The 11116-nt window shown below is 44.4% G+C and overlaps 2 protein-coding genes across 4 annotated transcripts; one reads left to right on the forward strand and one right to left on the reverse strand.

Annotated features, from left to right (window-relative positions):
* Nucleotides 1–16: 16 nt before the first annotated feature.
* Nucleotides 17–5376, forward strand: dnajc16 (DnaJ (Hsp40) homolog, subfamily C, member 16). Of its 3 annotated transcripts, none has more exons than XM_029157184.3 (15): nucleotides 17–419; nucleotides 543–726; nucleotides 808–874; nucleotides 964–1288; nucleotides 1382–1566; nucleotides 1648–1752; nucleotides 1846–2004; nucleotides 2109–2239; nucleotides 2359–2542; nucleotides 2721–2900; nucleotides 2991–3067; nucleotides 3169–3249; nucleotides 3515–3601; nucleotides 3690–3860; nucleotides 3956–5376. In XM_029157184.3, exons 2-15 carry the CDS (start codon nucleotides 554–556, stop codon nucleotides 4401–4403), a joined length of 2373 nt encoding a protein of 790 aa, XP_029013017.1. In that variant the 5' UTR covers nucleotides 17–419; nucleotides 543–553; the 3' UTR covers nucleotides 4404–5376. The 3 variants fall into 3 exon arrangements, with proteins under 3 accessions (XP_029013017.1, XP_029013018.1, XP_029013016.1); XM_029157185.3 differs by having other exon boundaries at nucleotides 17–223; XM_029157183.3 differs by having other exon boundaries at nucleotides 17–726.
* Nucleotides 5377–8502: 3126 nt separating this feature from the next.
* Nucleotides 8503–9792, reverse strand: LOC114859221 (galactose-specific lectin nattectin-like). Its single transcript, XM_029157213.3, has 7 exons — nucleotides 9701–9792; nucleotides 9549–9614; nucleotides 9423–9444; nucleotides 9204–9316; nucleotides 8996–9130; nucleotides 8798–8909; nucleotides 8503–8680 (listed from the first exon to the last, which is right to left on the reverse strand). Exons 2-7 carry the CDS (start codon nucleotides 9612–9614, stop codon nucleotides 8619–8621), a joined length of 510 nt encoding a protein of 169 aa, XP_029013046.1. The 5' UTR covers nucleotides 9701–9792; the 3' UTR covers nucleotides 8503–8618.
* Between the last annotated feature and the right edge of the window lie 1324 nt (nucleotides 9793–11116).

The raw sequence follows: 11116 nt of genomic DNA on the forward strand, positions 1-11116 counted from the left end.
AGACGTGTAAGAAAAAACTCACTCTCCCAGGATTACCTTCGACACTGTGCGCCTCCATATACCTCGCAGCAGCTGGCTGTCAGCTTAGCCAGAAGGAGCCGCGGGATGCTGGCGAACACACCCTTTACATTTCACTATCTTTGATCATCACCGTTAATCAACCTGAGGAGCAAAACGTTCACCAAACATGTGGCGTAGTAGCGGCTGACCACATCTGTATGAGGTGACTGGGATTCCTGCTGAGCCAGCTGCCCGCTAGGGCAACCTAACTGCTCCTAATGAAGGAACATCCTCTAATAGCGCAGCTTTATAACGTTGTAATTAGTTAGCTGACGTGCCTTACCTAGCTTGTTTAGCGTCTCCAGTTAGCATGTTATAACACAGTTTAACGTAGTCCTCCACATTCTGCATTAGTAGCGGTAAGACTAACATCAGTATCGTGAAAAGGCATTGTTACGTTTCATAATTGGCTAAAAGCTGTGTCACGATTTCACGCGTGACCATGTTGAATTTCGCCCAGTTTATTCTTTGACGTCTTAAAGGTAAAAAAGTGATGAGAGGGTCCAAGATGTCCCTGCCACTGGCAGTAGCGGTGCTCCTCTCAGTGCTGCTGACAGGATCGACCCACGCCGGGCCTGAGATGGACCCATACAAAATCCTAGGGGTAACGAGGAGTGCGAGCCAGGCTGAGATCAAGAAGGTCTACAAGCGTCTGGCGAAAGAATGGTAAGTACAGCGTGTTTGTACACTGACCTGTTATTATGAACTCCATTTAGTTTGTAACCAAAGAGCTTTTTTTCTGCGAAGGCATCCAGACAAAAATAAAAGTCCAGGTGCTGAGGACATGTTTATCAAGATTACCAAATCCTATGAGGTGGGTCATTTTTATTATCATTACTCACAAATATATACAGTATAAGAAGAAGGTGCGTGATATTTTTATTTGTTTTGCTCAAAATCTAGATCTTGTCCAGCGAAGACAAACGTGCCAACTATGACCGTTACGGACAAACCGATGACACCCAGCCTTACGGCAGCGATCGTCACGGGCATCGCCACGACAGCTTCTACTTCGATGAGTCCTTCTTCAACTTTCCCTTCAACAGCAAGAACCACAGAGACTTCACTGACAGCAAGTACACGCTGCACTTCAACCAGTATGTCAACGACGTTGTCCCCGACAGCTACACGAGACCGTACCTGATCAAGATCACCTCTGATTGGTGCTTCAGCTGCATCCACATTGAGCCCGTCTGGAAGGAGGTGGTGCAGGAGATGGAGAATCTAGGTTTGCAATAAGAAAATATTGCTTTATGATTAATTAGAGGTTGTATATGCTGAGTGGTACACTGGTAATGTTGTGCATATTTTGACTTTGCAGGTGTTGGAATAGGTGTGGTGGACGTTGGCTACGAGAGGCGTTTGGCCAACCACCTTGGTGCTCATCGCACCCCATCTATCCTCGGTATCATCAATGGCAAAGTGACCTTTTTCCATTACGCTGTAGCGAAGGAACACCTGAGGCAGTTCGTAGAGGACTTGCTTCCCCAGAGGCTCGTGGAACGGGTAAATCTGTCTTTCATAGGATAAACATTGCTTTTATGTATTTTGCCTGCATTAAAACACGTTAAACTATCTTTATTTCAGGTCACTGACAAGAATGACCTACAGTTCTTGAACAGCTGGCATGAGCTCAACAAGCCGCACGTGCTTTTATTTGACCAAGTGCCTGTAGTCCCTCTACTATACAAAGTAGGCCCTCATATTGTAGTTTTTCTATTTATAATACACCCGAGCTGACATGATTTACTATTATTATGTACTTGTCTGTCCACTTCTCCATAGTTGACAGCTTTTGCTTATAAGGACTACATGCAGTTTGGCTATGTGGACCAGGGCCTTTCAGAAACTGCCAATCTGCAAAAACAGTTTAATATCAACACGTATGCTCCAACTATGCTGGTCTTCAAAGAGAACGTTGACAAGCCAGCTGACATTATACAGGTGCATCATCTAGTAATCTGAGCTTCCTGGATTTGATCAGACCGTTGTTCCTTCTGTTTACTGAAGCATTACCCCACTGTCTCGTTTGATGTGCTTGTGTGCAGGCTAAAGGCATGAAGAAGCAAATTATTGATGAGTTCATGTCAAACAACAAATTTCTCCTTGCACCACGACTGGTCAATCAGAAAGTCTTTGATGAGCTCTGTCCTGTCAAACAGTTCCACAGACGCAGGAAGTACGAAGATTTTGTTTTTATACTCATCTGTCATAAAATACTGAAATATTACCGGACCCTAAAACACAGTTTTTCAACATATCTTAGGATTTGTTTGTTGTGTTTGTTCGGCCCCACAGATACTGTGTTCTGCTCATCACGAGTGATGAAGAGACCTTTACTTTTGGCAACCAGGCTTTCCTCTCGTTTGCCTCCACCAATGCCAAGGAAGTTGTGAGATTTGCCTACGTGTACCAGAGACTACAGCAACCGCTTTGCGACATGCTCACGCAGAATAAGGACAGTGCACAGTCACAACCACAGGTGCCCTCACACACTGTTGGTGTAGTCTGGTACATCATTTAAGGCTTTGGTGGTAAACCAACGTTCGTTTCAGCCACAGGTTTATTAATACAAATGAATATTGCTAAACTTTCTGCCACCCTTGACCTGTGTTACTGTGTTAAATCATTGTTCTGTTTCAATGCGTGTGTACTTGCAGGTGGTCCTATTGGAAAGACGCAACGCTGCAGGGAAAACCTTTTTTAAGCCAGTCACTACCTGGAACGGCAGTGAAGAAGAGAAGCAAAGTCTACTGGATGAGCTGGAGCGACTTCAGAAGGACCCGTCCATCCTCATCCATGACGCCGTGCTGCCTGAGCTCAACAATGAGTTTGCCTCTGTATGTTCTATTTGAGTTGAAATGAGGAAAGAGGTTAAATGTGTGTGTATGTACTATTACTACTATTATTTTAATCTTCTCATTCTGCAGATTTTTGTAATCCAATGGATTTATGCATCTTACGATTACCTTTCTGAAGTCATCGATGATATTTTACACAATAACTGGTGCGTAGACTGTATTTTTAGTAAAGTTAGGTTTATTTTCAGCTTTTGAGATCTGAAAACAGTGCTTCTTGATGTACTAAGACATCTGTGATCTCTTGTAGGCGTGAAATGATGCCCCTTCTCTCCCTCATCTTCTCTGCCTTGTTCATCTTATTTGGAACTGTGGTCATTCAGGCTTTCAGGTGAGTTCCTTTACCATGCATGTTTGCATCCATCCACCCATCAATTTTCTTTCTAGCCCAGGTATCTACGTGCGAGAGGCGGGGTACACATGTCACCAGTTCACTTCTGGGCTGTTTTCCATACATCAAAATATAAATATAACACCATTGCTTTTATGTGGCATTAATTTAAAACTAGGAGCAAAGTCAAAGCTTTAATGCTGTTAATTTAAATTTTCTATCTCTGAGAAAATCCTTCAGAAGAAACTTTTCTGTGTGTTTCCAGCGACTCAAGTGAAGAGAAGCAGATGAAATCAAAAGCAAAAGACGGAACAAAAGCAGAAAATGGGTCACCAGGTTCCAGTACCTCAAGGTAGGAACACGTGCGATTTCACACTTTGAGTACAGGATTAATCCGTTATGTTTTTTTAGCTCTGTATTTTTTTTTCTGTTCATTTTAGTCGACCTCCCAAGAAGAATTTTGTGGAAGTGACGGAGCTGACAGATATCACTTACATAAGCAACCTGGTGAAGCTGAGGCCAGGACACATGAACATAGTGCTGGTTCTGACCGACACCTCCAAGAACATTCTCCTTAGCAAGTTTGCTAAAGAGGTCTACTCCTTCACTGGGTAAACTAAACATGTGCCTCATGCAATTAATTCATGTATTAAACTAGCATGCGTAGATGCTTTATTAACTCAAATCCTCTTCAACACTCCCCTAGGAGCCTGACGCTGCATTTCTCCTTTCTGAACATTGACAAACACAGCGAGTGGATCAACACGCTCCTGCACTACGCCCAGGACACCACGCACGCTGATGCGGACGAGGACGATGGGGAAACCCACAAACAGGACTACACTGGCTACGTGCTGGCGCTGAATGGCCACAAAAGGTACCTTTGCCTGTTTAAGCCCGTTTACACCGGCGAAGACCTTGAGAGCAAATCATCTGAAGATGAAGGGGGGACATCGGCGGGCAGGTTGAAATCCAGCGCCCGGGACGACCACTGCCAGCGGAAATCCAACCGGATGCGCAACATTTCCACATTACAGATCCACCACAAACTGGACCGCTTGGGCCTGTGGATGGAACGGCTGATGGAAGGCACTTTGCCACGTTACTACATCCCTGCTTGGCCAGGACTAGACAAGATCACACCCAGTAAGTAGATCCCAGCAAGATAGGAAAGTATTTAGCCACAGTACGCTTGATCTGACCTTTTATTTATTAGTTAAAGGTGTCTTTAAAGTTTCATCAATAGTATAACTGGTTTTGGTGCCACTGTAAATTCATGGCATGCTGTGTTCAGCTGGTGGTCTGATTTTATTCAGGCTAATGCTTCTGCCACAGACTGACAATAAAAGCCAGACATACTGTCATCATACCCCAAAAGGGGGGAAAAACTACCTTAGTCCCAACTGATGAATACTGTGACCGGAGATGCATGTCCCTAACACTAAATGTCTTTGCCTTTTTATGCGTCCCAGTCCCCTTTTTTAAAGATAAACATGCTGACTTGCTTGTGCAATATAGAGTACTGCTGTAACGGCGATGCCTTTTTCCTGGATCTCAAGGGTTCCTTCGTGCTCTTCCTGGTCACGTGGTTGCATTGTCTGGGTTTTATGGAAAAAGTTGCAGGCGTGGATTAAAATGTGCATCGCTACATGTGAGAATCCCTTAACAGCCCGTTAAACAACCTCAGTTAGCCACAAGCTGTATGTAGCAAGCATTGTGCAACAGGCTGTGCTGTTTTCGTGCTCTGTAGGCCACGTTCCACTGATAAATCACTGGCATGGCATTGTGAGGTATATAGATAAACGTAGCGTGTGCTTGCTTGGTTTGTCAATTTGTTTTGTTTACATACTGTACGAGTGTAAAAAGTCATGAATATGATTTAGATATTTCTATGTGATGTAAATATTGTACATATTCATGTTGGGCCTGTATTTTAAGGAGCATGTAATGTGTTTTACACAGATTTCAGAAGTCCTGGTTCCGTTTAGTCGTCACTCAGACTTTCATTTAGTGTAAAAGCAGATGGCTGCTCCATCCTGATGCTCATTTGTCTTCAGTAGTACGTTTATTCTCTTGTTGGTTGTAATAAAATACTATATGTTTATTAATTAAAACTGAAAACTGTAACCTTTGTTCAGTTTATTTTCCCACTATGTTACTGTGCTGGCCAGGTCGCTGTGATGACACTTCTAATATACTGTATGACATCCAAACGTGTGTATTACTTACAGCATGTGACTAACGAAACAAGACTGTCTTCTGATTCTGATTTTGTAGAAATTGTGTCTGGAACACATTTTTAATATTTCTAATCTTTTACTACTGATAATTTCAGGAATCAGAAATCCGACTTGACTGACTGATGTCATCACTGGTGGAAATTACTTCCTCATCAATTATCACAGTGGCTTTCAACAAACAAATTATATTTTGGTTTCACAATTTCTTTCATTTTCATTACCTAGGATTCAAACGTGCACACAATTATGGCTGCAAATATTGATTTCTTTCATTATTATTCAAGCTGAGGATTATTAAAAGCACTGAGGTTCCACCAATGAAATAATGTGTAGAAGGAAATGTGATATTTTCCTATAGACAGATCTTGTTTTTTCAAAATGCTCATTTTATTTTGGCATTTTGCTTAAAATTTGGTACTTGAGAAATGCCACAATTGTTGATCAGCTAATCACTTTAAACTCCCCTATTCTGATGCTTGCTTTTATCTCATAACCTTTTATAAAGAATAATTTAAGCTTTATTTATTTATGTTTTTGTCTGGTATACTGGTAACAATATGAACAGTAAAACTGAGTACCAATCCAGCCCATCTCCAGTTTTCCCTTCCACCCTTGTAGGGCTCTAACCACTGTCCAGAACTTGAAATGAAACACGGAACCATCACTCCACAGACTCCTCCTGAAAGAAAAGACTTCAGCATCAGTTTCATAATAAAACATTTAATCGCCACAAAGTGGACAGGTGAAGGTAAATGTTGCACCTTTGTGACGTATTCGCCTCCAATCCATAACTCCACATCACTCTGGAGGTGCTGTACCTCTGCATCGTCCCCGTCCTTCAGAGAGAAGTGGAAAGTGGTCACCAAACTGAGTCCACCCAGCAGGGCATCTACCTACAGCATTACCTTTAAACTGGACCGCTCTACCGTCATGGTCAGTACTGACACGAAGCAAAGAAACAAGCAGCTGCAATTGACCATCACAGATTCAGTTTTTGAACCCAGTTTTTGTTCATCGACATTGACTGCATTTGCTCCAGTCCACAGGCCGCTGGTCAGACGCAGGAGCACAATGAAATACAAACCTGCTGCCGTCTGCATCAGAAACACGCCATGAATGCAAAGCAGGAGAAACACTGGCATGGAGAATTCAAGGCGTACCTCGCGTTGATGATCAGCTGACGTTGCACTTGCAGCAGTGGGATGTGCAGACAGGTGGTGGTGCTGAACTATTATAATGACCCATGAGATATTTGTCATTGACATTGTCGAACATGTCATTCTCGACTTTGAACTAGTGAATCAGGTGTGAGTTGCGTTAACCACAGTGGCTGACAGATTACTTGAACACATCCCTTCATGTGTTTAGTTTAGAAACATTTGTTTATTGTTTAATATTCTACAAACATTCTGGTTCAAAGGCTGTAGGTCAGAATATCAAAAGTAAATATTGTTTTAGACAAAGAATCAAAATCTTTGAGCATTATTTACCCAACCAGCAGCCAAACCATTAAAAAACACCAGCACAGCTGCATTCTTGAATAATATAATGAAAGAAAATATAGGAGGAAACAGAGGAAGGTGGGTTTGGGTCATAAAAACAAAAACAGGTCTTAGAAAAAAAACTAGCACGGTGATAATTGAACATAGGCCCATGTCAGGAACGAAGGTGGTCGTCAGTGAAGGCCGTGGAGGAGACAGTAGGAGAGTAACGAGCTGGAGGGAATGTGAACGAGGATACGGACCAGGCTGCAGACTGAGATGGCTGAGGCGCAAATGCAAAACCTGTAGACGGAAATCTGAGCAAACAAAACAGGAAACAAACCTAAAACACTGGAGGGAAAATAGGTTATTCAAAATGGCCGCTGCCCGAAGAGCATTGTGCGAACAAACGTTTTACTTAGGCAGAAAACCACAGCCTCGAGCTCATAAAACAAACAGTTCAGGGTTCAGAGAAAAGGCTGGATTCTAGAAAAGGCAGGATAAGAGTTTTCAGTCACGGTGGGTGCATGAGAGAACGGGTCAGTGTGACAGAGGGGTGAGGCTGGTTCTGGCTGCGCTGCGGGTGGTGCCTGGGCAGTGGTACTGCGGTCCCCGGGTCTCGTCTATCTCTTCCTGTTGTGGGGGGCGGTGGGGTGGGTAGCAGAGCTAGTGTGGAACCTGGCTCTGCGGACCCGGTGCCTTGCTTCCCAACTACATCTCCCCACACTCATCCACATTCAGTTTTAATTGCATTAGTCATACACACTCATCCAGGACTATGGAGGCTGCCTCCGGGGGGACAGAGCATTCACTTTGATGACTCTGTCTAATGGCCCCTCAGGGAACTGGCGGTCTCCCAAAGTTCCTCATACCTAAGCACATACACATACATTCAGGGTGGGGGTGGACTATTTCCCTGGGCCTGGAGGTGAGGCCAGCAGTGGCCGCGCCCACTTCTCGAGAGGTGCTGCGGTCCCTGCCTGGGGCCACACAGGCGGCAGGCCAGGGCCCTGCCCTCCCCACGAATGGGAACAAGCATGTGAGAGTGCATGGGTTCACGTATGATTGACTAGTTCTTTGTGAGAGAGTTTGTGCCAGTGTGCGTTGTGTGTGGGTGTGCTTCTGTGTGAGTATGTACAGTATGCGTGAGGTGCGGTTGGTTTGTTGGGGGTCCCGTACATTGATCCTGAGCTGATAAACAGGCTTTCTAAACCCGACTGTAAGTATTACTGATACTTATCACTACCAATATCAATAATGTGTGAATTGGAAATTGTGATGATGTAAGTGATAGCTATTATTAAGTAATATAAGATTATGTATAAGAATGCATTTGTGTTTGTATATGATATATGTATGTGTATGTATGTGTGTATGAGTGTGTGCACATACCTTTACACTATTATTGGTATTAATATTAATTTCACAGGTAAACCACAGTACAGCAGTTGTTTGGTTATGAATGTGTCATATCATTTGACTGACAGAGAAGAACCTTTCAGTGACATTTAAATAAAAGGCAAAACACGCGCTGATGATGAGAAGACTGTTTATTGATTTGTTAATCAAAGGAACCACGCTGGTCGGCAGCTCCTCCAGCAGCGATGTCGCTGGTGGACGTGACATCGTCAGCGGGGACCACGGAGCATCACAGGCGCTTGCCACAAATATAAGCGTTCTTGCTCCCGCATTTCAGGTCATTGCCGCTACCTGGAAAAAGGTAAGTACAACACAACACCTCTCAGTGCAGATGAATTCATGGGACCTTGGCCTCCCTAGTTCAAATAATTACACATGACTCCCATATCAGGGAGAATGCCTACGCACCACTTTTACCCATCGCCATGCAGTTTTCTGCTCCTGCCGTATTGTTGGGCTCTTGTGTTGCCCAGAACTTAAAGCTGCATGCGGAACCGTCGCTCCACAGCCAGACGCCCTCCTGGAGGAGAAAGACGGTGAAGTAGAATAGGTTTTTAATCCAAAGTCTCCGTATGCAGCGAAGCACGGCATATTCACTGAACTCACTTTTACTGCATCGTAGCCTCCGAGCCAAGTTTGCACATATGAACCAGTCGACCTCTTAATCATCTCTTGAATAAAGGTAAGTTGCTCCTTGTTGTGGACTGAGGCCAGATTCCCACCGATGGCGATGCAGGCGACCTGAGGACGAAGGGAGACAGTGACAGTGCGAGCAGTACAGACCACATGCGGTCACTGCACTTTAAAAAGGCACCTCGGCATCAGTCCACTCCTTCGGGCTGAAGTGGAAGATGTAACATCTGTCGCCCAGCTGAGTCCAGCCGGGGGGGCACCTCTCACAGCACTCGTCCTCCTCTTCAGGAGGAGCTGGAGGAAGAAAACAGGTTGACACTCGGCTTTGAGCTCACGTTGCTAAGACGCTACGAGAGTCTCTGCTGTGTGTCCTGGACTGGACGGGAACTACTGTACCAACCTGGCTCTTCTTTTGCCTGCGGCTGCAAACACACACAAGAACAGACAGTGAAGTCAGGCTGGAACTGCTCCAGTTTGTTAAGTCACCGGCCTCAGAAGTACTCGAAAGTGATTGAGCCACGCTTACATGTGGATCGGCCCAGAGCCCAGTGCTCAGGCACAGGAGCACGACGTAGAACAGCCCTGTCGCCATCTGTGGATGGTGATTTAGAGAAGCTCATGAAGCAACGCTCAAACATGCAAACAAGTGGCGACCGCATGACTGAAGCCTTACAGTACCTTGCTGTCAGGATGAGGAGGAGGAGGATGATGATGATGCTCAGGTGAGGTTGCGCTCGCAGCAGAAGCAAGTACAGAGGCTGGATGTCCTGGGACGGGACGCGTTTATATAGTCTGTGCTGCGTCGCCCCAGGAACCTAAAACACGTCTGCCCATACTTTCTGTTTCATCTCATACCAGCTGTAATTATTTTAATGAATTCTGAGCAATTTGTTGACACAGACCTGAGGAAAGGCCCGAGTGCAGTTCAAATAATATCATAATCTAATATTATTTAATAATGCAATTTAAATGTACAGGCATGAGAAGGATAGAACATAAGTGGACAGAGATTAATTGTATGAATAAATGCGTCATATCTACTACTGCACTACTGACATATAATAAATACGGCTGCAGTGGAAGTGATCCATGAGAGGAACATACTCATTTAGTTCTCAGGTCATGGGGCTGGTGAATCACACATGGAATGGTTTCAGGGGGCTGACACGTCATCTGACCAAACCCCAGCCTCAGGGGTTTGCTTAAGACTATATTGTTTGATTCATTTTAGATATTCTGGTTTATAATAGTCAGAGAATCTTATATAAGTCTTAGGGCTGAAACTCAACACAGACAAAATAACCTGGACTTTCTTCCGTACGGCTTCAGAAACGGGTTTGATTCAAAAAAGCACTTTTCCCATGGTGATCCATACAGTTTACCAATATTTACCCTGATTCGGTCTGAGACGGTGTAACATCGACGCCTGACACCATGACAACGCTCTTCCTTGCCTTTAAACAAACGCCTCTGGCTGTTTATGTATGACAATGGTGTTTGACAGAGCAGCTCGGTCCTCTCCACCCCCGTTGCACCCACACGTCTGTCTGCAGGCAGACTGAAAGCACTGTCAAGTATATAAAATGGGACGGATCTGAGCCAAAACATCCCTCTATCTGCATTTTGTGCTGTTTACACCTTGCTCATTTATTATATTTTACATGTCCAACATACAAATATCACTTTTTGCTTAAGTTCAGAAATAACATCGATTCACTGCTCACACAGACCAGGTGAGAGGTGGCAGTGGGCGGATGTGGCCTGATGAAACAGGCCACTTAACATTTTTTTACGCATCTGTTTAAGTAATCATTCACATGTACAGAACTGTTCTAATTTAAGAAGACAGCAAGAAGAGAATGGAAGGAAAGTATCCGCGGAGTCGTGTTTCGTTGCCCATAGAAGCTTTGAGGGGAACGCGTTGGTCACACCTGTCCATGATGACAGGTGAAACGCAGGTTGCCGTTCACACGTCCACCACAAGAGGGCGCCGCTGCGCCAGGAGCCGTTTCAACCATTGTTCTACTGAACTGACTGTCACTCCCATCCCCTCAGAGAAGATTTGACCCTTCACAGTGTGGGTTTGTGTTGTTT

The sequence above is a fragment of the Betta splendens genome, chromosome 7 (genome assembly GCF_900634795.4).
Source record: "Betta splendens chromosome 7, fBetSpl5.4, whole genome shotgun sequence".
NCBI lineage: Eukaryota > Metazoa > Chordata > Actinopteri > Anabantiformes > Osphronemidae > Betta > Betta splendens.

Bases quoted from the DNA above. Each gene is read 5' to 3' on its own strand.
- LOC114859221 (XM_029157213.3), bottom strand. From the start codon at position 9,614: ATGGCGACAGGGCTGTTCTACGTCGTGCTCCTGTGCCTGAGCACTGGG. The intron at 9,131-9,203 runs GTGCCTTTTTAA...CTTCGTCCTCAG, and splicing joins AGGAGTGGACTGATGCCGAG to GTCGCCTGCATCGCCATCGG. The intron at 8,681-8,797 runs GTGCGTAGGCAT...ACCTTTTTCCAG, and splicing joins CATGGCGATGGGTAAAAGTG to GTAGCGGCAATGACCTGAAA.
- dnajc16 (XM_029157183.3), top strand. From the start codon at position 554: ATGAGAGGGTCCAAGATGTCCCTGCCACTGGCAGTAGCGGTGCTCCTC. The intron at 1,289-1,381 runs GTTTGCAATAAG...TTGACTTTGCAG, and splicing joins GCAGGAGATGGAGAATCTAG to GTGTTGGAATAGGTGTGGTG. The intron at 2,543-2,720 runs GTGCCCTCACAC...GTGTACTTGCAG, and splicing joins GTGCACAGTCACAACCACAG to GTGGTCCTATTGGAAAGACG.